This window comes from Ovis canadensis, chromosome 1, assembly GCF_042477335.2.
Source record: "Ovis canadensis isolate MfBH-ARS-UI-01 breed Bighorn chromosome 1, ARS-UI_OviCan_v2, whole genome shotgun sequence".
Classification (NCBI taxonomy): Eukaryota; Metazoa; Chordata; class Mammalia; order Artiodactyla; family Bovidae; genus Ovis; species Ovis canadensis.
The window spans coordinates 250,599,291-250,626,853 of NC_091245.1; the positions used below are offsets into that span (position 1 = coordinate 250,599,291).

The 27,563-nt window shown below is 43.5% G+C and overlaps 1 protein-coding gene across 21 annotated transcripts in view; it reads right to left on the bottom strand.

Annotated features, from left to right (window-relative positions):
* Positions 1-3,961: 3,961 nt before the first annotated feature.
* Positions 3,962-27,563, bottom strand: part of ZBTB38 (zinc finger and BTB domain containing 38) — a 134,465-nt gene continuing 110,863 nt past the window's right edge. For all 21 annotated transcript variants that reach the window (XM_069563509.1, XM_069563535.1, XM_069563600.1 and 18 more), the window contains one exon: positions 3,962-10,835. In XM_069563509.1, the coding sequence (XP_069419610.1) occupies positions 7,224-10,835 (3,612 nt within the window). In that variant the 3' untranslated portion in view covers positions 3,962-7,223. The remainder of the gene's footprint in view (positions 10,836-27,563) is intronic.

The following is a 27,563-nucleotide window of genomic DNA, read 5'->3' on the forward strand; positions in this document are numbered from 1 at the left end:
GTATCTATTCTTCATAGCACTTACTGCAGTTGCAATTATTTAGCGTATTATCTTTTTCACTAGATCACAAACTCCAGGGACCATTGGTTTCACCCACTCTTGGATTCCCATTACTTGGCTCAAATATGTTTTGAATGAATGAAACATAACTTGCAGATGCATACCTGAAGACTGTCCTCTGTTATGAACTTCTGATCTGCGTATCTAGTTGTCTATTGGCAACTCCAGCCTTCCAATTGCTCAGGCCCAAAGCTCAGAGTCATTCCTGACTGTTCTGTTTTCCTCATCCACTAGGACTTAAACCTCCTGCAAATCCTATCTTCAGTACATCCCTAAGCTCTGCTGGACCATACAAACCTCCTGATGGAAGAATGTAACACACCCTAGGAAGTTGTCTTGCTGCTTCACAGGTAGTAAGAAACTCTTTAGGATCTAATTTCCTCAAAAATAAATTTCAGGGACTTTCCTGAAAGTGGTTGAGAATTCACCTTGCAATGCAGGCAACTCAGGTTTGATCCCTGGTTGGGGAACTAGGATCCCACATGCTGCAGAGCAACTAAGCCCAAGTACCACAACTAAGACCCAGTGCAGCCAAATAAATATTAAAAATAAATAAATTGCAAATGGGGAAAAAGGGATGGGGGAACCAAAGATTAAAAGATACTTAGCTATATCAACCAATTGTAGCGTGGGACCTTATTTGGATGCTGATTCAAATTGTAAAAATGATTATGACAATTACAAAATAATCCAAAATTTTAATGAGTGAATTTGATAATATTAAGGAATATTATTTTTGAAGGTGTGATAATGGTATGGTTATATTAGAAATGCTTATTTTTTAAAAATAAGATGTATTCTGAAATATTTATAGACAAAATAGTATGATGTCTGAGATATGCTTCAAAACAATACAGTACAGAGGGGAAGTAGGTGAGGGTATAGGTAGAACAAAATTGGCTATGAATGGTAGATTGTTGGAGCTGGATGATGGGTAGATACACTGGAGTCCACCGCACTATTCTACTTCTGCATGTTTGAAATTTTTTAAAGATTAAAACTGCCTATCCAGAATGTGATCTTGTCTGTTTTCATCGCTCCCATTTTTGTCCAGCCGACTGTCATCTCTCCTGTATGCTGCTGTCTCAGCTTCTCATCTGATTTCCCCACCCCCACCCCGTCCTGTGGTCTGTTCACTGTACTGCAGGGAGGGTGAGCCTTGAAACACATCAGATGGTTTCCTCTCTGCTTAAGCCCTGCAATGGCTTCTCAGCTTGCTTGGACCTGTGATTCATCTCTCTGACCTCATCTCCTAGCACTCAGCCCCTCATGGCCTCCTCCATCCCCCACCATGGCCCTTCTGCTTTCAGATAGGAAAAAAACCCCAACAAACCACTCTTTGGCCAGACCCATGAGGCCCTTAGTGATGTGCCCTTAGCACACCTCTCTTGACTCACCACCACAAACCCCAGGCTTTGGGGGCAAAATACATTCACTCCTAGCTCTTTCTAATCAATTCTACTTGGACCTGCCCACACTAGGAAGCCCAGGCTCTGTAAGCCCCAGCTCAGTGCCAATGCTCCCTGCTTTAGTTCTGAGTCCCTAGGAGCTCAGGGCTTATTTTGTAATCATCTATTGCCTTCTTTCCTGGACTCAAATTCCTTGAAGTCACAAGTTACCTCTTTTATCTCTGTAGCCATAACCTTGACAAAATGCCGGATACTGAAAATTAAACATATTTTGAATAAATGAAATAAATTTTTTCATAAAATTCTTCTTTACAGCTTTTAAATATAACAAAGTGTCTGGTAACTGGAATAAAATACTCCTACGATTCCCAGGTGGTGCTAGTGGTAAAGAATCTTGCCAGTGCTGGAGATGTAGGTTTGATCCCTGGCTTGGGAAGATACCCTGGAGAAGGAAATGGCAATTCACTTCAATATTCTTGCCTGGAAAATTCCATGGACAGAGGAGCCTGGTGGGCTACAGTTCATGGGGCCACAGTTGGACATGACTGAACATATAATTACACAGAAAGTCATCACCTTAAAAATTATTGAAAAAGATGTGCTTGACTTCTCAGTAAAACATACTAAATAGAATTAGCTGGTATCTCAGATGTCAAGAAGGAAATAATAAAAATGTAATCTCATTTCTGCTATAAACAGTTTTTCCAAATCTAAATTTGGAGTGTTTAGTTTTAAAAATTGCACACCAACTCAACTCGCCTGCTCACTTGCTTGAATATTCAGGGTCAAAGGGTGCAAAATGGGGAGGGAAGAAGAAAAGGAGGGGCTAAGGGATGTTAGATTAACAGAGGCCACAATGCAGGTTTGAGTTGAGGAGTTCTCAGATACAAAGAACTTGAAATGGGAAGAACTGTTGTCCTCACAAAGAGGAATAGATGGAAACAGGGAGTGGAGCAAAATCAATCAGTCAGGGGTAAGAAAGAGGAAAGTGAGCAATAAGGATAAAAAGACCTTAAGTCATTGAAAGGATATGTACAGGGGCTTCCTTAGCAGTCCAGTGATAAGACTTCACTTCCAAAGCAGGGCATGTGAATTCGATCCCTGGTTGGGAAGCTAAGATCTCACATGTCTCAGTGCAAAAACAAACAAACAAAAAACTACCCAAAACATAAAACAGAAGCAATACTGTAACAAATTCAATAAAGATTTTTTTAAAATGATACACATCAAGAAAAACCTTAGAAAGAATATGTACAAACAGGACTGCTTTGTGTGATTTGTTTCTATGGTTTTAATCTAGTTTCTCAACTGTTACAAATACTTTCAATATTAATTCTGCTGTTTTGATAGATAATTAAGTTCCTTTTAGCAGACAGTAGTTATAGAATTTTTGGAGGATTTGGTTTGGGTTGCCCTTCAAATACAAAATTGATGCTGTGGACCAGCAATCAGGGCTGGACACTTGAGCTGTTTTCCCTGTGCTGCTGATGGGTTGTATTGCCTGAGCCTCTGGCTCTCCTGTCACATTACCCATTGTGACTAATTGCCTGTATTTGCAGATAAGTAGCTAAGGTTGACGGAGAAGGTAATGGTAACCCGCTCCCGTACTCTTGCCTGGAAAATCCCATGGATGGACGAACCTTGTGGGCTGCAGTCCATGGGGTCGCTAGGAGTCGGACATGACTGAGCGACTTCACTTTCCCTTTTCACTTTCATGCATTGGAGAAGGAAATGGCAACCCACTCCAGTGTTCTTGCCCAGAGAATCCCAGGGACGGGGGAGCCTGGGGTCGAATAGTGTCGGACACAACTGAAGTGACTTGGCAGCAGCAGCAGCAGCTAAGGTTGGGAGTATGATCTGCGATGACAGGACAGATTTTTTTTCTTTATGTGAAAAACGGCTAGTTTTTACAATAGCATTAAATCATAATTTCACTCCACATTAAAAAATGTTTACAAACTTTTACAAACTGGCTTCACAGAGCAATATCCTCAAACATAAGAGCGACCAAATGCCCAAAGTATTGAGGCCTCAGTAAGAAAATCAGAGTTGAGTCCGGGGAGCTGACCCTACTATGGCCTCCCTACAGCTGAGGATGTGACAGCTACCATCACAAGCTGCACTACTCGGTCAGGTCTCTTCCTCACTCCCTGTTCAGTTTACATTAAGCATTTCCCTCTAAGATGCAGAGAAGGAACAAAAGTGTGGGCTTTGGAGTCAGGCAGCCAAGGGTTGGGATCCTAGCTGGCTGGCTGTGGGATCTTCTCAAAGTCACTTATAAAATGCAAATAAAGAAGTCTATTTCCTAGGGTGGTTGGGAAAGGACTGAATGAGATAGACCGTGGCAAGAATGTTGCCAAATACCTGGTAGTTAATACGTGAAATCACATGAAATCTGTTTTCTGTGGATGACTGGAGCAGAATATTTCCAACACTCAGGTTTATCATAATATCAGGCCTATCCAAAGCACTAAATGATAACAAGATTTCAGTCTCTTTTATTCTGCTTTTTTTTAATGTCATATTCCATTTGAGTCCTAAGCATGTAAGCAGGTACCATGGAATGTAAACAAGTGAGGAACAGAAATATACTGAATGAATCATATGTGAAACAACGCTGTGACTCATACAAATGAAATTGCAGCTTGGCTACACAAAAGAATTAACACTAAAATGTTTAAAAAGAGACAACATAAGAATAAGCTATTTTAATCAAGCAAAAACAAATTTATATCCGTTAGTTCTAAAAATAAAATTAGACTTTTCCAACCCTTAACATCTGCATTTAATAATATCTTCTAACCAAAATACAGATGCTAAAACAGCAAATTACAATATATCTTGTACAGCATACAGTATGTTTCACTGTTCACACTTACTTTAACTCTAGTTGGTCGTTATGTACTCAATGCATAAACATCACTTCGAATAAAATTTTCACAATTAACAAAAAATGTGACAAGGCTGTCTTAAAACGGCTCTGCTATAAATTGTATAGAATATACAGAATTACAAAGTCAAGTATTTTTTATCAAAATATACACCCCTCCCTGAAACTAACACAAGCTATCAACATTTTAAACGAATAATACAATTATAGAAAATATTTGCAAAATTATTTTTTCATGTATAAATATTCTGCCATATTTACTTTGGTCTAGAATTATTAGCATACAAGTCCACTTAAAAAATATCCACATGGAAGGGCTGGGAGACATCATTACATGTAATCATTTTATATTTAGAGCTACTTCAAATCAAAATGACTGAAATACACAGTAATTCTTGATTCATAATCCTGACTGAGATAAAACAAATTGGTAGATCACAGGATTGCTTATTCAGTTTTCTAATTATCAATTCAAAATGATTTGCTTAAGCCCTTTGTGACTATCTCTTTAACAAAACCCAGATGAATGGTTCAGGTGTACATATATACAATGTATAAAATAAAGTTGAACTCATCTGCATTTTCCATTTTCCTCTATTACATAATACTGTTTGTAAGTGAAAGTAGATGAACAAAAGATAAATGCAAATACAATATTGGGGTTATTTAACAACAAAGTACTACAGTATAAAAAGATCAGCTTTGATTATGTCCTTTTCTGGGTGTTTAGATGCTTTCTGGTCCACCCCAATCCATATGAAGTCTTCTTTGTGGAGACACCACAACACTTGAAGAGAGAACCCAGAGTCCTTCAAGCCATTTCTTCACAATGGTAACCTTGCAACCTTGGGTAACCTTGGATTTCCAGCTGTCAAATCCTGTGAACACGAATGGCTGCAGGTCATCCTTGAACTGGGTTCCAGATTCTGTTCATACTGGTGTTCTGGTATCAAATGGGTAAGAATGTTTTCTCTCTCCCTCCTATTCTGGCAGTTTAAAAAGTTAAAGAATCATGATTTCCAGCTTCCCAGGAACCTAGTCCATGTGACGGAATATCCTATAGGGGGGTTAGATTTTGAGGGCAGTGTTAATGGTGTGGGTCAAAGAAAAAGAACATTAAACACGTAAGTGGGTTTTTAGCAAGGGGGCTGAAAGTGGCTCAGTCATGTCTGACTCTGCAACCCCCATAGACTATATAGTCCATGGAATTCTTCAGGCCAGAATACTGGAGTGGGTAGCCTTTCCCTTCTCCAGGGGATCTTCCCAACCCAGGGACTGAACCCAAGTCTCCTGCATTGCAGGTGGATTCTTTACCAGCTGAGCCACAAGGGAAGCCCAAGAATACTGGAGTGGGTAGCCTATCCCTTCTCCAGCAAATCTTCCCGACCCAGGAATTGAACCAGGGTCTCAGTTGTCTGCAAACATGAAGACAAGGCATCTGACTTGTGAATATATTCTATATATTTTTGAAGCATGTCAGTCAGTCATGGAACCTCGTCACTTCACATTCTATCTCCCCACCCTCCAAAGACAAAGCTCCATTTGAGGCAAGGAAGGTCATCACTTCCTACCCACTCAAGTCATTATTGGGTGGGGCAGGGGTGTGTGTGTTTCTGTTGTCCTTTATTTATTTTTTAAATAGTATATGCTTGTGGGCTGCATAATTTCCAAGAAGGCTGACAATTGTAGGGATTAGGCTTTCTGTCACTTTCAAGTGCCTGGGAATTCACCACCACACATGTGCCTTGCACTTAATTTCCAAGACACTCCTTCAGCGATATAGGAGATGCCAGGTTTTACTTGAACCCTTGAGAATGGTTAAATCTATCTGGAAAGACCTCCACGTCCATGGCCTTGTGATGGATGGAAGACTTCAGGGAGTTTCAGAAGAATTTGACCTTTTTTCATTTTCTGAAGTGAGGCCTCTAGAAAGTAATACATAGCACAGCACAGGTAATCACAAGTAACTTCTGGGAAGGTTCTCCCCCGTGGATAAGGCATGACCTATGTTTTTTGGGACTTGAGAAGACCGGTTCTAGTAACAGCTCAGCCATAACTTCAAGAGAACAGCATTCCATCTAAAAGCATACACATGCTCTGAAGTCATACTCAAAATGCTTCCTACTGATTTTTACATCAGTTCTCATTATTTGCAGATCTATTGCTCATCATTATAATTCACTACAGGGGACATGGACAGTTAAAAGTTATAGTGCTTTATACCTGTATTTTACAAGGTTTGTGTTGCAGAAAAGTAGTTCTAGATAACGTACGAATGTCCTACTTGGGTTACTCATTTCACACGTATTTTCAGCTATACTATTATTTCATATGTACCCATCAATTTAAACAATTTTTAATAGTGCAGAAGCTGGATGAGAATAATGACTGTCATAGCTCATTTACCTTTTAACATATTTATGAAGGTGACATTCTCATGATATCTGAACCCTTTTATCTCCAGTTACTAAAGCAGTTCAGCAGCCAGCTCCTCTGAGCACTCACCAGAAAGTTTTAAATTACGCTAAAATTAAACTCTTTTTTCCTCCCACTGGCAAAAATATCACAACTGAGAACTTCATAAACTTTCACAAGACACTTGGGATACTGGAAGATTCGGCTATTTTGTTTTTGTGTACTTTGCATGAAGTTAATGCCAAAACCCAGAGAGGATATTAGGATCCTTCTTCTGGAATTTGAACAAATGAGATTTTCTTTGTTACATTTCACTCCTTCATAACTGTTAAGTGAACAAAACTAAACAGAAACAAAAGAAACAGCTAACTAAAAACAAACAAACAAAAAAAAAACCCACCAACTTGTATTCTCAAAGGTTTTTTTTTTTTTCCCCTAAGGATCTCCATTCAAAGGACATTATCAACAACGGTTTGTACATTATCCTTTTGGTCAGTGCCTTCCGGATCAATGAAATGTGGATTCTCCAGGGGATTGGAGTTTTCCTGGCCTGTGTCACCTTCCACTTTCTCCTGCTGACTGGGGCTTTTGAACAAGTGTTTCTTCTGGTGCATTCCCAGGGCAGCAGCTGTTTTGCAAATTTTGGGGCACTGGAAGCAGGCATAACCCTTCCCGTTATGCTCCCTGATATGCCTCTGCTCGTGATTCCTTTTCGTGGACAGATACAAAAAACTCTGAAAGCAGAACTGACAGTGGTATCGTTTTTCTCCCGTGTGGATCCTTTCGTGGATTTTGAGGGTCTCGTTCAACGTGAAGGCCTTGTTGCAGTACTGACAGACGAACTCCTTCACGCCCAGGTGGATGCGCTCGTGCTTCTGGAGGTTGCCGTGCACGGAGAAGCACCGGCCGCAGGTCTTGCACTGGTACGGCTTCTCTCCCGTGTGGCACCGCATGTGCATCTTGAGGGTGGAGGGGCTCTGAAACTGCTTGGCGCAGAGCTCGCATGCGTAAGGCCGGGCCGTGAGATGCCGGTGGGGCCTCCCTTGGCTCCCGGCCCCTGAGGCTTTGTCTCCGTCGTCGCAGAGTTCACATTGCAGCTTAGGCATCTCTTTGTTTTCCTCTTCCTCGAAGGCCTTCTCCTGCGGCACCTTGCCCACCGCACAGTCCAGGTCGGCCGGGTATCTACACTTACTGCTCGGGCTCCTGTTTTCGTGCTCCTTCCTCCAGTTGGCCTTCCTCATTTTTCTCAACTGTCTGGATTTCTTCTTGGGTTTGTAGTTGTAGTACGGGCGCCACGGTTTGTCCGTGGAATCCTGGTCACTGGCATCGTCAAACATCTCGTTCATCTCCATGCACTCGGACTGGCAGAGCCCGAGAGGGTTGTCTCCATTGGCTTCCTGGTCGCTCTCCTGGGGCAGCGTCTCCTCCGGCGTTTGATACTTGGGTCTCCGCCCTCTCTTATAGAACAGTTTAGAGCCGAGGATGTGCCTCTTCACAATGGCTTCATTCCCGATTTTCACCGTTATTTGACAAAGGGGTGCGACGTTGCTGTTTGTGGAGGTTCCCGGGAGAGCAGGCTTTGCGATGTAGGTTTCAATTTTACTCGTTTCTTTGATGGTATTTGTAGTTTTGCCCAGTGAGCCTCCAGGGTCAGCAGTGAATTTGGACTCCTCTGGTATTTCTCCCCTGTTACATGGGCCAGCTTTCTTTTTCTCCTTCATGCTCTTGGGTCTGCTGATGGCCCTCCCAACTTTGTCTGGCTCCGCGGGCTTGCCATCCTCTTTTGGGGTCTGACTGACGGTCTGGTCTGAAGGGGCTCCTCTGGGGTTGTGGCTGGTCATGGCAGCAATGGCATTGCTGTGCATTATCACCGATGAAAACTGGCTGCTGTGCACGATGACCGAGGGGGCTGAGCCACTGTAGCTGATCACAGAGGTGGAGTTCTCACTGCCGTTACTCACAGCCAAAACGGGCACATCCCCTGCCCGGGGGTCCGAACTGACAGCATTTTCAGTGGAAGAAACCGACACCTCTGTGGAATAAAAGTTATTGTCCATATCCACTTTTAACTCTCCCCTCTCGCCCCATTTGGTACCCTCTGCGTTTTGTATACTGGCCGAAGTGGGCACGTCCTGACGTGCTGGTGTTTCCAATGGGATGGCTGGACTGTTGGTCAAGGTGTTTACACTGTCCTGAAAATTCAGGGTAGGTAATTCAGAGCTGTGTGGATTCTGAATAACATAGGGACCAGGTGCAGGCTCATTCAGCTGACTGTTTTCTCGAGCATTTTCATAGGAAGAATGTCGGTAGCTCTTGTAAGGAGCCCTCTTGCATTTCATGGGCAGGAGCCTATAAAGTTTATATGGATAGACACTAGGCTTCAAGCCTCCATTTGCTGTTTTTTTACTGATGGAAAGTCTATGATCAATGGCATGGAAAGACTTCTGGTGGTTTTTGAGTATATAGTAGGTCATAAATGTCTCCAGGCAGAAAATGCACTGATACCGCCTTTCCCCCGTGTGCCAAATCTCGTGTCTTGTCCTGTACTCAGCCAAGGCAAACACTTTGTTGCAGTAATGGCAAGGATATGTTCTCCTCCAGGAGTGAACATTTGCATGTCTTCGGAGGCTGGATAAAGTCACATAACTGCGTTTGCACACCACGCAGCTGTAGAGCATTTGCCCATTAACAAACTTAACCATGTGTTCTGTTTCTGGCAGCGTACTCCCGGGACTGGAAAAGTCACCAATCCTATTCTCAGCTAATAAAGGTTCTGGGCCTGTGAATGAACTTCCGTTCTGCCCGATGGTGGGATAGTTTTCTAAGAAGCGCTGATTCCCTCCAGGAGCGGGCATGTGGCTTGACCTCATGCAGATCTGCTCGTGCCGATCCAGCCTGTTGACGGTGCTGAACTGCTTGTTGCAGTGCCTGCACACCAGGGGCTCCTGGGTCGGCTTGTGAAGCTGCATGTGGGCGCTGAGCAAAGTGCTGCTCTCGAAAGATTTGGAACAACAGCTGCAGTTGTAAACGAGAGGCGGCACCTCGGCGGCTGGTGGCCCAGGGACATCAGAGGATTTATTTTCCTCCGCCCTAGGAAATTGGACCTCTCCTTCGTTATGGCTGGGAGATTTTGAAAGGGAAAGAACTGCTGCTGGCTGCGGACTTTCTTCTTGACGCACCTCCAAGTTGCTTGTTGGAGGGGGTGGTATATTTTCTGGAGTGGAATCTGATTCCTGGGGTACGGAGAGTGTCTTTGGCTTTCGGCATGTTTTCGGTTTTGCTGCAACAGCTTCAGCGTTCTCCTTCCCTGTTTTCGCAGGTGAACTGCTGTCCTGTTCCCGGGCAGGCTGACTTCTGTAAGCCTCAGCCACGGAAGACACGGCAGACACGGCGTAGGAGTGCTCAGCCAGGGTGCGCACCGGCTCCACCTCGTGGCAGACGTCAGTCCTCTCCAGGCAGAGGCTGGTGTTTCTCATGGAGTCGGAGACCTTTTTGAAACTTGCTCTCAAGTCCAGTGGAGAGAACATGTTATTACTGTTTTCTGTTTCGATGATGGAAAATGCATTTGTGATCCTTGGCCCGTTAGTGATGGCTGGTTCTTCATGTCTTTTTTCATTTTTTTCTTCCTTAACCACTCCCTTCTCGGTAATGCAGAATACATAGGGACCCGGAGAATTGGAGAAGTTGCGATCAGTAAGATCTTCCAAGAAGGATATTCCCAGCTTTTTCCCAGCAGCTGCAAGATCAGTGACAGTTTCCTGTCTCTTGACGACGACTGTGGAGCTGTAGATATAATTGAGAATTTCTGTAAACACTTCAGCTTTGAGATCATCCAGTTCCAGGACGTGGCTGGAAATACAGATGGTATGGCTCCAAAAGATGTTTTTGAAATAAAGGCTTGAAGCAGCCAGAACATTGCTGTGGGCTTTAAACTTGGTGTCTTCCACAATGATAGTGACATCACACAAAATGCCCCGAATGCGCTGCTCGTTTAAGATGGAGAGCACTGTGTCGCTGTGTAAGTTGTCCTTGAGGTCCCTGGAAAGGGACATGACTGTCATCTAAAAGAAGAGGAGAGAAGAGGTCAGAGATAAAGGTCCTTCCACAAGGAGCTCTTTGGTTTATAGGCTATTTTTGATTTCTTTGAAAAACTTACTTTTTGTATGAAAATACAGGGTTTTGTAGTCTTTGTTTTTTTTTTTTAATCTCATTTTGTTGTTGCTCCAAAGACTTGGAGTCAACCTTAGAAGCTTAATCTTTATCTTGCCCCAGCCTGTTTCTCATACCATTGCTCACAGTTGTTATAGTTGGAAATCCTCCCAGAACTTTTTCTCTGACTTTCTCCAAAGTTGTAGGCTACATATACATGTCCAAATTTGGCAGGGGTGGGGGTGGGTTCCCTGATAATGTTAAGGGTCTCATCATCACTCAGGACTGCTGTGTTGAATTCTTAGAATCAGGCAATGTCATGGTCCCATCACAAGACTCCTGTCTGTTTCTGATGATCCACCCTAATGATTTGATCCAAATATAGCTTGCAATGCAGGAGACCTTGGTTTGATTCCTGGGTTGGGAAGATCCATTGGAGAAAGGATAGGCTACCCACTCCAGTATTCTTGGGCTTCCCTTGTGGCTTAACTGGTATAGAATCTGCCTGCAATGAGAGAGACCTGGGTTCTACCCCTGTGTTGGGAAGATCCCCTGGAGAAGGGAAAGGCTACCCACTCCAGTATTCTGGCCTGGAGAATTCCATGGACTATGTCCATGGGGTCGCAAAGAACTGGACATGACTGAGTGACTTTCACTTTCACCTTACTTCATGAAGCAAGAAAATAATTTTTTTTAAGTTTTCCTTAACTAAGCAGTGTGTGTGTGTGTGTGTGTGTACGTGCATGTGCATGCCCTCAGTCGTGTCTTACTCTTTGTGACCCCAAGGACTGCAGCCCGCCATGTTCCTCTGTCCATGGGATTTCCCACGCAAGAATACTGGAGTGGGTTGCCCTTTTCTGCTCCAGAGGATCTTCCCCACCCAGGGTCTCCTGCATTGCAGGTGGAGGCTTTACTGCTGAGCTACTGGGGAAGCTGAAGCAACCAGTATCTGTAACTAAAGGTATTGGCTGCTCAGGGAAGAAGCAAGAACTGGAGGAATCATTCCTCATTCGTGGCTCTGAAGGGTCTCTTAGTGGAAAGTCTTGGTCTGTGTGACTGAGTCTGACCACCAGGGGCCCCCTGTCCTCTGCACTACTGGCCCGGATGGGGACCCATCTCATCCCTCTGATTTCCCTTTTATCATAGCCATAGTAGACTGGGGTGTTCAAAAATAACTCTGCGAGGTACTAAAGGCAACCAAAATGGAAACATAACACAAAACCAGAGAAGTATGTTTCTGAGTTTATAATACTGTCTAGTCACAGGTTCTTAAATTAGCACAATTTAAAGGCACGGTTGCTCTTGCTCTGGTCTGAGGATCCCCCTCCTGTTGTACTCAGGCCTTATTTTTCTCTATGTTCTATAAGGAGCCTGGTTGGCCGGAGCCTACCCACTACCGTTCTAGTGAGGGACAGTCCAAAGCACCAGCTTTCATGGTTACCTACAGTAAAAAATACACGGTGCATAGAGAAAAGTGAAACTAAAACTTACCCTTAAGAGGTGTGATGCTGTCTGTCCTGTTCTATTATCTTTCACTTAAAAAATGCCAACAGCAACTCACCAAACTAATTTCACTATATACTAAGAGATCACGCCTGCACTTAAACTGTAGTGCCCTGGCCAAAATACCCGCTCTGGTCTAAAAGACATACTACCCAGCTGCTGTTCATCAAGCCTCTCTCTCTGATCAAGTGAAGTCCAGAAAGCCCATACAGCTTGCCGCTCTTTAACTCCCAGTGGCCGTGTCTTCCTAGCACTGGAATAAAACGTTTAGCTCATGGCATTCATTCAGTTGGAAAGACCAGATGGCCACATTAAAGCCTCTCTTTTTACCTTTTTGTAAAGCAATTATGAGCTGTGCCCATTATGTTATTTAGTGTCCTTTATATAAGAATCCATTTGATACCTTCTTTTATCTCATTCAGCCACTGGAAAAAGTGCATTTCTACTAACAAATTCTTCATTAACCAGATAATGAGAACAATGCACTCACCATGTTTCTTTTTTTAATTCTTGAAATGAGGAAGCTTAGAACTAACGTTTACATCGACTGTTGTAGCCACCGTGAGCCTGGCTTTCTGGTGTGACCACTGTCTCACTTTATTTAGTGATAGCTCTTCTACTCTTGGTTTACCTGCCTTTACCTGTAACCTTCCATGAATCCTTTCCAGGGATGTGGGGGACTATATCTTTAAATAAAATTAAATAAAAAGGAATCTTTATGGCCCCCTCTGTACCCTTGAAGAGAGAAAGGGTCACCCTGAACGGATTGCCAGAGTCTATCCTTCACTGGCTTACAGAGATCGCTGACCTACCTACTTGGCAGGTGCCTCTTTGGTCTTCCGTGAGGTCTCTGCTTTGGGCCCCTGGGGGATCTACTTTCTCTCCCTTCTCGTATCTTCTTCTCCTGTTTGGAAGAGTCGTGTGTGCTCAGCCGCTCGGTCATGTCTGACTATTTTCAGCCCTATGGATTGTGGACCGCCAGCCTCCTCTGACCATTGGATTTTTCAGGCAAGAATACTGGAGTGGGTTGCCATTTCCTCCTCCAGGGGATCTTCCCAACCCAGGACTCGAACCCCGTGTCTCCTGCCTTGGCAGGTGGATTCTTTACCACTAGCACCACCTAGGAAGCTTGAAACGGTCAAACCAGATCATAACAGGCTCTAGTGGACTCCCCACAGCAAGTTTTATATTGCAAGTATTAGTTATTATTAAAAGTTATTAGATTTGAGTTAAATCACTCAGGATCACTGAGGCTTCAGCACATGGAGAAGATTAGAGGGAGGCCAGCTGGTTGCAAACCAGCTAGTCAGGCCATCCTCTAGCCCAGGTAAGAATTAATCCATCCACCCCAGACAGTGTGAGAGCCTGGGAAGGAGTAGATGGCCTCAGCGCCACCTAAAAAGGTGAGATGGGGAAGTTAGTATGTGAATTCAGAATTTAATTCTCTTGACCATTATTTCTTGAATATTGGCTGAGTGTTATAGGAAGACAAGAGTTCATTTCTCCTTGGAACAGAGATTTACTGAATACCTACTTTATGCTGTGGGACAGAAGTTCTTGAACCTGGCTATGCATCTGAATCACCTGAGAAGCTATAATATGGTCAGCATTTACAGAGTCCCCCTGCTGAGACTCTTGTTTGGAACAGCTGAGGTGAGACCCTGGAACCTATATATATATATTGTACCTTTTTTAGCGAATAAGGAACATTCTATTTGTCCCCGTGATAACAAATTTGAAAGGGACATGAGTAAACACTGAAAAATCTTGTCTCAGAGGATATTCATGTGGTTTTAATTCACCAGCCAGAACCAGGTCTGCGGACTGACACTAAAATCCAGCACCGTTACAGAAACAAAAATTCTGCCCCCAAAGGTCTGCAGTATAGCAGGGAAGGTAAGACGGGTTCACACGATGCTGTAAAGCCAAGATTCCCAGTGAAGGTGCAGGATCAGGAGTGCTGGGACAAAGAGTAGGGGGCAGTGGCCCCGGGATGAGGGTGAGGGAAGGCAAGAGAGCCTCGCCAAACCCCCTTTCGGGGAGAGGTGACACTGACTTCAGCTCTGCCTGCTGAAGTGGACAAAGCTGAGGAACATGAAGTTCAGTCAGAACGAGGCACAATTGAGTTTCATGCCCTCAAGAAGCTTGTAATCAAGGAGCCCATGTCACAGTTTGGAAGAAAGCATCCAAATCCATAAATGCAAGGTGAAAAGGCATTGACAGTTGTCGAAGATGCAATTTCAAGTCATATTCTACATGTCCGATGTGCAACTGAGTTTGAAGTCTGAAGACCAGAGGGGACCCACTGTGGTGTTTGATACAGGTAGCATTCGGACCATGTTTTTGAAAAACAAACAAACAAACAAACAACCAGAAAAGTTGATGTCAAAGAACAGTAAGATTTAACGTAAAAATCAATGTGTCTTTTCTTGAGAAACAGGAAGACTGGACAACAACGGGGCTGCTGCTTGGCTGGCAACCGAGCAGCTGTGTCCCTGCGTCACTGCTACCTGCAGGCACGCGCTGCCTTTCCCAGCGCTCACTGCCCGACGGCTTCTCTCAGCACCAAGCCCAGCCTGGCCCCGTTAGCCAGTTTGATTTGTGCAACTGATGAGAACATGAAGTAAAATCACATTGGACCCAGAGTTTTGAACAGTCATCCTTACTTTAAGGATATCCCTAAAGTTAGAATTCAGACTTAAATGAGTTTAGGGGGGAGGCAGTCATTCCCACCAAAAATAGTATTCTTTGACTTAAAAAAAAAAAAAAAGTGATCTCCTCTGCTATATTTCTTCATTGAGAGTAAGTGAAAACAGAAGTCTTAGCAGTTCTTGCCAATGGAAAGCCCACAACAGACTTCAGAAAAAGAAATAGAAGCTGGAAAGCAGATGAGATTAAGTTTATATATAATATTCTGAAACATGTACTAAACAGTAAGTTTTGTATAATATATCTATTATTTTCAGTAGTATCACCGAGATGGAATAAATAAGCATGAAAAATGTTATTGTTACAAAATTTTTGCTGAGCCAATATTTTAAAACAGTAAATCAATCTGTAATTAGATAACTGTGATCATCTGATTTATCTGTAAAGCTTTTAACATACACCTTTTAAACATACAAATACATGTACGTATATATCCACATGCAGATACCAACAGATCTATGACTATATAAATATATGAACATGTGCTGGTAGAAACAGATTTTACAAGCACAATAAATATCATGAACGTATAATTCAGCATCTAAAACAACAAGATCCTTGAGAGAGAAAAGGGGATACAACTAATAACTGTGCCAGATAAACAGGTATACATTGGGACTATATCCTGGGAAATGAGGATGAAGGGTCATCCTGTATTTATATATATATAAAAATATACATATCTATATAAACTAAATATAAAATACATTATATTATAATTACATGTGTATATTGAGATAAAGTATACTTTATAAGTATTTAAAATGTTAAGAATTTTATAAATATATAATAAACATACTTTATAATTATACTTCATACCAGGGCCATTAGGAAATTCTACTTAATTAGCATATGTAGAATCTGCTGCTGCCTTTGTCTCCTGCATTATTCCAACCTTATATAATACATTCATATTATGTAAGGATGGGCACTTAAGATGCTTTTGATGATTAAAATGACTTTGCTTTTTTCAAATTAATTTTTTTTGGAGTGTAGTTGCTTTACGATGTTGTGTTAGTTTCTACTACTCAGCAAAGTGAATCAGCTGTATGTTTACATTTATCCCCTCTCTTTTGGATTTCCTTCCTCTTTAGGTCACCACAGAGCACCGAATTGAGTTCTCTGGGCTGTACAGTAGGTTCTTATCAGTTATCTATATGTTATATACACAATATCAATAGTGTAAATATATTAATTCTAATCTCCCAATTCATCCCACCCCCACCTAAAGTGACTTCTTCACTTACTTATAGAGTTAACTAGTATTAAAAAAGTTAAAAAAAAAAATCTATGCTGATGGTAAAATATGCAAACAGTACAGAAGCGGATAAAGGGACAAAGCATAACGGCCCTCCCCCGCCGCTAGGCTCCTCAACTCCACTCCAGTATACGCACAGCACACACAACTCACACACTCCCTACACGAGTCCTCTTCTCATAACTCAGAGAGATTTCTACATTCTGCCTGTATGAAGCTTTAGAAGAAAAACTGCATTTCCTCTGAGGCTCTTCCGTCCTCACCCCTAGCTCCTCTGCCTGGCAATTCCTGTAATTTACTCATTTCAGGTGACATCTCCTTTGGTCAGCCTCCCTCCTCATGAATTTCCAGTCTGGGGTTCCAACCTTTATTGTCACATGCAATATTGTGCGTTTGTACACATTTCTATCCTTCCTATTTGCTCCTTGAGTTTAGGGACAGTCTTGGTACCAATACATTGTTGATTCTGACAATAAGTGAGCAGGGAGACATTGGCTCCTCAGGCCCCGAGCAGCAAATGGCTTAAATAACATACTGTACTTAGAAAGCTACTTGATTTAAAGCTTTAAAAATCAGACCTGGGTGAACCCAAATTCTACTCGAGAGAAAGCAAAATTACTAGGAAAATAAAAATAAATTCCCGTTCCTTTTTCTCTTTCCTAGTTTCATTGTAACCTGGAGGGTTCTCAAAGTATGTTTCATGGATCTCTGGGTCTCCCAAGACCCTTTCAGCAAGTTCTTGAGGTCAAACTATTTTTATAACCACACTAAGATGTCATGTGTCTTTTTTACTGTGTGAACATGTGCACTAACGGTACAAAACCAAAGATGGGGAAAACTTCTACAACCTTAGCAGATATCAAGCCAGTGACACTTGGATTAAGGAGTAATTATCATTTTATTAAATCTGGACGCTTGAATATACATCTATTATTGTGCGTAAAATCGGAAGGACACATAAAACACTTCTGCCGCATAATGAAAAACGATGACTGCCTTGAGAAAAAGCATTTGGTGTTTCCTAGAGCTCTGAGTCAAACTTACCAATTTTTTTTTCATGGAACATCATTTTTACTTGAAAAAAATTACTGATAAGATAAACCATGGCTATTCAGATATGGGTACTTGGGCAAACATTTTCTTGAAAATGAAATAACTGAGTCTGTCATTTCAAGGAAGCAGCCATTTTGTTGCCAGTAATAAAATCAGACTGGAGCAAAACACAGAATTTTGGAAAACCTGTATCTACCACAATGAGCTCAACACCCCTCGATACATAATGACTTTTCTGATGATGTTGGTGGTGACGTTAATGGAAGTGATTTTTGGATACTGAGTAATGAATCTGGAAGATATACATGGCTCAGTGAACCAATATTTTCCAAGTGACCAATGCATATTACTAAAAAAAAATCATGCATGAGCTAAAAGGTGTAACAGAGAGCCATATATTTACATGTAACAAACTGTAGAAAGTTCACTGATACGGATTCCATGTTGCAATTAACCTTTAAGAAAGTCCTACTGGTAGATACTGGTGTAGCATCAAAGAATATCCACAACTAACTAAAAAGGTTATTTAAAAAAAAGAAAAAAAACTTCCCTTTTCCAACTACCTAGCTGTGTGAGGCTGGACTTTTTTCATATAGTTCAAATAAAACAACACATTGCAGCTGAATCCAGAAGCAGATTTGAAAATCCAGCTGTCTTTCTAATAAGTCAGATAGTAAAGATATAGTATACCTTTGAACAGTACAGGTTTGAACTGCTTAGATCCACTTGTACACAGATTTTTTTCACTAAATATGCACCACAGTGCTACATGATCCACGGATGGCTGAACCCACAGATGCAGAACTGGAGGAAGGGATACGGAGGAGGGGAGGTTTTGTGGAATTTTGACCCAGTGGAGAGTCTGTGCTGTATCTAACGCCTGTGTTGTTCAAGGGTCAACCATATTTGCAAAAAATAACACCACTCTTCTCACTAATTTTTGCTTTAGAAAATAGTCATTTTAAAAATAAAACTGTATCATTTTACCATGTAATTGGGTTTATCATAGTCAGTTTTTGCAAGTTAACAAACAGTTTTTAAATTCTCCTTTAAAATTTTGAATGTAACTCAGATAAACAAAAGCTCTTTGGGTCCTTAAAAATTGATAAGAATGTAAGGGGGTCCTGGGAATAAAAAGTTTAAGAACCACTGCTTTAAACAGTAAGAAAATATTCAAAATCATATTTAAATAAACGACTCAGAAATTATTTTACTCAATAAAATGAATCACATGTAAGACAAAATGAATGAGAAAGTGTGCTAAAATACAAAGCAGAAATGCCCAGGCGTCAGGAGAAACCAAGGCACAGAGAAACACAGAGAGACACGCCACGGCCACACAGATGCATACACACACTCTGTAGCTGCCTTTAATTTTCCAAGCTGGAAGTGACTGCTACCTATCACTTGAGTGTGAGCACGGCTGTAAAACCAGGTGGACCAACAGCCCCTTCACACTACACTCAGGTAAAAAGCGCTCCTCGATTTGCTGCCTGTATTGTTCGTTTAACCTCTCATTGCTTGAATCTTTGCCTTCAAGTCTCAAAGGCTGGCTTGGTCGCAGCATTCTGTTTGCCTTTAGAGTCTATCCATTCATCTACTAGATTAGCACCCCCTCCCCATTATATCCTGGATAGCTATTCTGGGTTTGAACTTGAAAACAATTCTCGGCAATGATCTGAGCAACTAATTCCTAGTATTTCCAGCCTAATTAAATCTTCCCTTCCCCAAGTAGACAAGGCAATTTTACTAAAGCACAGAGAAGTCAAAAACTTAAAATGATAGTTACCATAAAATTTTTAACTCTCCCAATGTAAACCCACCCCCAAAAATCTTGAAAAACCTCTTTAAATTGTTTAACCAGTGTAACTATTATGTAACTTTATAGAGCTTGTTAATAAAATCTGGTGTACTTTTATTAGCAAGTCTTCAAGACATTGCAGATGGAGAGTGAAATAATCCTGTCCAGTCTGCATTCTTACTGAGAACTTGACGTCACTTACTCAAGGCCACCCTCCAGGGCCAGACTGAATCCCATTTTTCTGTATCTTCTGATCAGAGGAAAATGCCAGGCGCCCTCTCGCCAGCACCTTGGCCATTCAATTCCCAACATACATGGTAATGAAACTGAATCAACGGAGCCACTTTCCCCTCTTTCTACTGCCATGCTTCTATAAAAAGACACTTGGAAATAAAACCCAACTAAAAAAAGAACACACTGCATTAGATACTGACCTGGAATCACGCACAAGTCAAACTCACAATCTATTTGGGGCCAGTGCGAGACCCATATTGAAGCAGAATCTACTGCGTGGACCTGCTATTCTCTGCGGAAAGTGTTCTGACAAAGGACACCACTTCGGTGATCCAGGTCCACATCCCACACACATCTTTGCAGTGCCTTTTCTCACAGTCACGTTGGGTGACTACGTCAGACCTCCTCACGTGACGGGGTCTTAGAAACACATGCATCAGATCTCGGAAACAGATTACAAAACAGAAGCCCTTTATGGAGTTCAGCTACGTCTAAGAAAAGGAAAATCCTCTCACGTTGCCTTCTAAATGCAGCCCAAAAGGAGCAGAGAAGAGCTGCATTTATCAGATTTTCATGCATTTAAGCTATCAGATTCAAGAAGGTGTAGCATGACAAGGGAGGTCTGTTTTTCATCTGAAATTCAGGTGGCTGGAAAAGGTAACATCAAGACACTGCTGGAGTCCACTCAACAGGGAGGCAGCTTGGCTTGAGCCACCTTTCTTGAATATATTGTTCTGAAAAGGTAAACATCTGGTCTCCAGACTTGTAGTTGCGTGCATATAGATTGTAAGAACGAGTATTATCAGATTCACAAGTGACGCAACGTGCCCGGTTAAATATTTCAGGTTGCTTGTTTGGAAAGATGAAAAGGGGAAAAGGTCCTTTGTTTCTTTCTTTCTCTCTCTTTTTTTTTTATCCTTTTTGAAACACAGCAGTGTTTAGAGGAGGTAGCCCTTGGGTTCATCTCACGATTGAGCTTGCCCGGACACCTGCTTGCTTAAGAAAGCTGGCAAATGTGCTTGGAGACTCATATCTCTAAAGCCCTGAAGTGCTGCATCCGTTTCTTGTGCTACCAAATTCCACTGACATTTAGAGGTGCTAATGTGAAAAGGGATTTTAAAAGTCTGAATGCTGTGGGAACTGAGTTACCAGAATGACCAGGACAGGGGTCCCATCCCCTGGAACTTCTCATTTCACGGGTGAGCGTATGATCTAGAGTTGGTTTCAAAAGCCAAATACCTTTTTCTAAAAGGCCTACCTGATTGATTAGCCCAGTTCCTCTCAGTTGACTGTGACCTGTCAGGGAGGATGGAGGGAAGAACTATTATACATTCTAGCTTCTGAGCAAAAATGAACTTTCCTGCTCATTGCAAGATGGGTTATCCTAAAAAAAGGACAGAGACCAACTGCTGTGTGGTGTTAAAACTATCTAAATCCATCTGCCATTGCACCCTTGTTCTCCACCCCTAGCTCCCTGCACCCCAGCTTTCTAGGGACTCCTGCAAGACAATGAATCACAGTTTGCATGGACTCTCTCTGGATGAACCAGGTAATGCACGTGAAAAGCAGCAAGCACAGTGCTCAGCACACAGCAGAGGTTCAAAGAATACAGGTGAGAATCAGCTTGAGAACTGACTCCCAGTTCTGTGTCCTGCTCGCCAGTGACTGAACAGAACCACTCAGGCATGCAATGCGTAGGGTTGTCTTTTAACTGCACGAAGGAGATCAAGTCAGGCCCTGCCTAGAGCCCTTCAGTGACTATCCCCAGATGTTAGGGTGGAATGAAGGCCCCTCGCTGTGGCCTGTGAGGCCCTGCACTGTCCATGGGTCCCAGCCACTACTCCCAGACTCCCACCCCCTCTGCCCCACACTCTGTGCTCACACTCAGTCCTCCCTTTGCTGCCAGTCTCTCCCGGCCCAATTCCAGTCCTGCTCAGGGGGCTGGCTCACCCCTGCTAAGGCCCAGCTCAAATGTCCACTCCGAGGGCCCACCCCATCTCTCTATTTGCTCCCGCCTCTACTTGCCCTCACATTGCCTGCATGCTACATACTTCAATCTGCAGTTATCAGAAGTATTTGCCTGCTTGTTCACTGTCCACTGTGTCTGCCAGAAAGTCAACTCCAGGAGGGAAAGGACCTTATCCGTCCGTTCATGGCTATGTCTCCAGGCCACAGGGCACAACAGGCACTTGGGAACTGTTTGAAAGCAGAGACTCACCCTGATGAAAAGAGCCACCCACACTCCTGGCCCCACTTATCTGCTCTGCTTTTTCTTTTCCACAGCACTCACAGCATCCCCATACACTGCAGAATTTACTCATTATTGACTGTCCATCTGCCTGCTAGAAATTTAAGCATCATGAGGACAGAAATCTCTGATTTGCTGCACTGATGTAGCTTAGGCACCTAGAACAGTGCCTGATACATCTCAGGCCCTCAAAATATTCATGTACTACATGAATGATCTGTACTATAAACAGATACACGGTCCTAAATCAGCATTATGTATGGATAGGCACTGTATATACTTCGAATTACAAGGTTCATCTATGTGAATTTCCCCAACCAATTTTGAATAAAACTGCTTTCATCTGATACATTTCAGGTTGTAAAGCACTTACATATTAATCTATCTAATCCCCTTCATAATCCCGTGAGGCAGACACATAAAATGGAGACACTACTACCAACTCGGGGTTAAATGCATTAACAGAGTCAGTGCTCACCACATGGAAGCTGCTAATCTCAGGCCCACGGTACAGAGGTGGAAATGGAACCCAGGGCACTGCCTCGCTCACAGCAGAGTGGTAACTGCTGATGCGCGCGGCGCCCAGCCCCCTGCAGGCTACCGCGGCACGCATGGGCACAGAGCAGGAGGGAAGTCGGAGCAGCTGACTCGCCATCTCTGAGCACAAGATGGCTCTGCACCAAGCCCAAGCTGCAGGCGGGTGGTGCAGGCTCACCCCTGAGAAGCCCGAGGCAGGGAACAGACCAGGGTGGACTCCAAGAGATAGGGCTAATGGGGGGGGGGGGTAGCCTGCCTGGGCCCCACACCCAGAAGTCACTGAAAAATGCTGCCTGACATGAAGCAGAGTGTGCCAGAGGGGTCCCCTGAAAAACCAGCTGGGGATTGGAGCTCAGGCAAGCCGACCCGTGACCATGGGTGGTAGTTACCAGGGCAACCTGTGCCTTGCCAGAGGATGAGCCTCAGGCCTGGGACCTATCACGGCTTCCCCGGGTGTACCGTAATGGGACACAAGGCAATTTCAAGGTGTCAGCTGAACACACAGTCAGTCAGCGTCTGCCCCACAGCCCAGAATTTACTAAACAGCAGAGGCTTTTACACTACACTCACATGTAGCTGACTTAAGATGTTTAGTATTAAAAAAAAAAAAGTTGATTTTTAAAAGTTTGTTGCCTACTCAGTCCAAGGATGTGGACTGAATGTGCCTCCCCCCATCCCCCACTTGAGTATTTAGACTTGTCCTTTCATTACAGGCCTGTGGATGATACAATCTCAGGGATCATGAGACTCTGGCTGGGGACCTGTCAATCGGGATAAAGCATGAGACGAGTGGCAATGAAGCATCAGGGGCGGGTTAGGGGAAGAGAAGCTGTGGGGTGGGAGGGAGCCTTTCCATGACAGTGAAAAGAATCTCTTGGCCAACATGGATCTGAGACACGGTTAGTGAGGCTCCTTAGAATCCTGAATCCAAATTCCAGTATCTTTACCAAGGCTTAGAAGGTCTCTGTGATTTGACCTCATTTCCTGCCACTCTAATCCACACCAGCCCTCCTTCTGTTCCTTGAATATGCCGAGGATCTTCCCACCTCAGGGCCTCTGCACATGCAGCTTCTGAAGCCACCCCAGGCAGCAGCCTATCCTGATCTCTATCCAACAATCCATTACCCCTCAATCAGGTTTACCTGTTCCTATACCCGTCAGCAGACTCTTCTTTCATAGTATATACCATGGTTATAGGCTTCCCAGGTGGAGCTAGTGGTAAAGAACTCGCCTGCAATGCAGGAGACACGTTCTTGATCCCTCGGTAGGGAAGATCCCCTAGAGGAGGGCATGACAACCCACTCCCGTACTCTTGCCTGGAGAATCCCATGGACAGAGGAGCCTGGAGGGCTACAGTCCATAGGCTCACCAAGAGTCAGACATGACTGAAGCGACTTAGCACGCACACACGCACTATGGTTGTAGTTAAGTATTATTTGATAGATGTGTGCTTTACCACAAGCGTATGAATTCTGTGAAGGCTGAAACTATTTACCACAGTTTCCCCTAGCTCTCAGCACCACTCTTGGCATATAACACGCTGATACACTTTCATGAAGTAAATGCAAAAACAAAAAACACCCAGACAATAAGCTCTCTAGAGCCCACCATACCTGGCACCGTTAACCAGGCTTTCTGGATCCAGAGTTAGGTCAACACGAACTGCCCTACTACTTGTCACTGATGCTAAAAGGTTGAACATTAAAAAATCAAAAAGTCTGACACTATAAAAGGAAAAACAAAACATACACACACACACACACACACACACAATCAACTCTGCTGGCCTAAAACTGGAGCTGGATAAGACAAGCGAGGGCTGTCCACTGCCATAAATTACTGCTCACACAAGTTAAAACAATGAAACACAGCTCTGAAGCACCAAAAAACTGCTTACTGTTATTGCTTTGGCTCAAAGACAGGAAAAGAGTATTTCTTCAAGCTCTAATGACGTGCTTTGTTCTGTTAAAGACAAAACCACAGGCCCAAAATGGAGCTGCTTATGCTATGCCTCATGTCATCAAACTGGAACTTACTTAAGAGTTTTGGCTCTCTCTGCAACGCAATCCTAGATATCAGCTTAAATCAGGAATAGACTGATAAGCATTAGTTAGGTAGTCTGCCTGACAATCCCTGTCACCCCCCTATAAGGAAAGGAACCTTGCAATAACCAACCCACCTTTCTGCCTAGTATAATTTCCTTGTTCTGTTCCCTTCTGCCAATAAAACCTCTCACCTTGTGTAGCTCTTTGGAGCTCCATTCTGTCTGCTAGATCGGATGTTGCCTGACTCAGGAATCACTAAATAAAACCAGTAAGATCTTTAATATGTACTCAGTTGAATTTTGTCCTTTTGTCTTTAGCTCAACATTCAGAAAACGAAGATCATGGCATCTGGTCCCATCACTTCATGGCAAATAGATGGGGAAACAGTGGAAACAGTGTCAGACTTTATTTTTGGGGGATCCAAAATCACTGCAGATGGTGATTGCAGCCATGAAATTAAAAGACGCTTACTCCTTGGAAGAAAAGTTATGACCAACCTAGACAGCATATTGAAAAGCAGAGACATTACTTTGCCAACAAAGGTCCATCTAGTCAAGGCTATGGTTTTTCCAGTGGTCATGTATGGATGTGAGAGTTGGACTGTGACGAAAGCTGAGCACCGAAGAATTGATGGTTTTGAACTATGGTGTTGGAGAAGACTCCTGAGAGTCCCTTGGACTGCAAGGAAATCCAACCAGTCCATTGTGAAGGAGATCAGCCCTGGGATTTCTTTGGAAGGACTGATGCTAAAGCTGAAACTCCAGTACTTTGGCCACCTCATGTGAAGAATTGACTCATTGGAAAAGACTCTGATGCTGGGAGGGATTGGGGCCAGGAGGAGAAGGGGATGACAGAGGATGAGATGGCTAGATGGCATCACTGACTTGATGGACGTGAGTTTGAGTGAACTCCAGGAGATGGTGATGGACAGGGAGGCCTGGCGTGCTGCAATTCACAGGGTCACAAAGAGTCGGACACATTTGAGCGACTGAACTGAACTGAAGGTCTTTAAAATGTACTCAGTTCAATTTTGTCCTTTTGTCTTTAAGCCCTAAGCATTTGACCTTTGTCTCCTGAGTGCTTGGACTGAACTAGCAACAAACTTTTAAAAGTTAACTTAAAAAAAATGCTAAAAATTTAAAGTTATCAACACGAGGGTGCAGCAAAAGGTCCTAGTGTTGGGTGTTTAACAAGGCTCCATTTCCGTACCTGTGCTCCCTGCAAGCACCCCCAGGGACGTCTGCTTTCTGTAACCACTTTCAGTTCCTTCCAAGGTCGTTTCCCTCGCTCAGCCCCCTCTCATGAAATGCTGATCAGCAGCAGGGTCTGGGATAAGTGAAGCACAGCTGGGTCTGTGGCCTGATTCTGGGTCCTATACTCTGGATGCTTGCGTTTCCTGGTACACTGATTGGTGACCCACCCCCAAAGGCATACACAAGCCCTCTCTGCCCAGCAGGCAACCAGCAGCAAGACGGAAGAGGCATCATAATGTGAGCTTACAATGGTGGTTCTCTGCAGAACTACATCGGACTCACCTGTTGAATCTCAAAAAGAACAGAAGCCAGGTGACATTGCTGATACTGAATCCGTTTTGGGAACAGGATCTGGGTAGATGGCTGTGTTGCATCCTGCTGAAAGTAACCCAGGTCTGCTGTGCACACAAGCTAGCCCATGACTTCTAACTACCCTTTGAAGAATCAGGTCACTGTGTCTCCTGTGGGTGTTGGAGCCCCTCTGGGCAGCCTCCCTGAGAGCTGCTTTAAAGTGACATTGACATTCCACCACACATGTGTCAGTGTCCCCCACTCATTCACGGGACAGGAGGAAGCTCACCTAAAGCCAGCCGCGCGCTATGCCCCCAACGCCACACAAGCACATCCCTGTGCCCAGCAGTGCTCTGCACACTCCGTATACACCGTCCTGATGAAGCCTCACAGCAACCTTATTTTGAAAATGAGAAAACTGAGACTTGGAGAAGCTGTTTAATTTGACCAAGGTCATTTAGTCAGTGAGCAGCAAAGCTGGGACTAAAACCTGAGCAGGATGACTCAAAAACTACACTCTCCACTATACGTTTGGAGCACCACAAAACAAACCACTTAGCTTTTCCTGGTATCAAAAGTTCTTTACTGGTATCAAAAGCTCCTATGCTCATGACCCCAGCCTACCAATCAGTGTGTGGGCGTTTAGCAATCGGTAGCCTGGATTTGAGCAGGGCACCACCTACAAGGGAACAGGTTATGCTCTATGGTATGCTGTGGGGTGGGGGTCTTGGGGGGCTCATAGCCCGCCCACAGTTTGCTTGGCCCCAGGCAGGTACCCTGCTGAGGGCTGCATCCCCCTGCCAGAAGGGGCTGTATCCCCCATATGCACAACGATTCTATACGGATCATCAGATGGTCCTGGAGTAAACACTTCACGTAATTCAGAATTTTCCAAAAGATGGTAACGATAACCCTATATGCGAGACAGCAAAAGAGACACAGATGTATAGAACAGTCTTTTGGACTCTGCTGGAGAGGGAGAGGGTGGGATGATTTGGGAGAATGACATTGAAACATGTATAATATCATATATGAAACAAATCGCCAGTCCAGGTTCAATGCATGATACTCGATGCTTGGGGCTGGTGCACTGGGACGACCCAGAGGGATGGTACAGGGAGGGAGGTGGGAGGGGGGTTCAGGATGGGGAACACATGTATACCTGTGGTGGATTCATGTTGATGTATGGCAAAACCAATACAATATTGTAAAGTAATTAACCTCCAATTAAAATAAATTTATACTAAAATAATTTCTACTTTTATTTTCTTTAAAAAATGTAAACTTCAGGGGCTTCCCTGGTGGTCCAGTGGCTCAGACCTCGTGCTCCCAATGCAGGGGGCCCAGGCTTGATCCCTGTTTGGGGAACTAGATCCCACATGCGGCAACTAAGAGTTCAAATGCTGCCACGAAGATGGAAGACCCTGCATGTCGCAACTGAGACCTGGGGCATCTAAATAAATAATTTTTTTTTAAATGTCATTAAAAAAAGTCATCAAAGTAATAGATGACACTATTAAATAAACATTATCATTTTGGTCCACTTCCATCTCAAGGTGGTATCTATCAAATGTCTACCACCCTCCAGCTACTGAGTATAACACAAGGGGGTACCACAAGAAGTGGGCACAGAAGGGGCATACTGCTGCTGCTGCTGCTAAGTCGCTTCAGTCGTGTCTGACTCTGTGTGACCCCATAGACAGCAGCC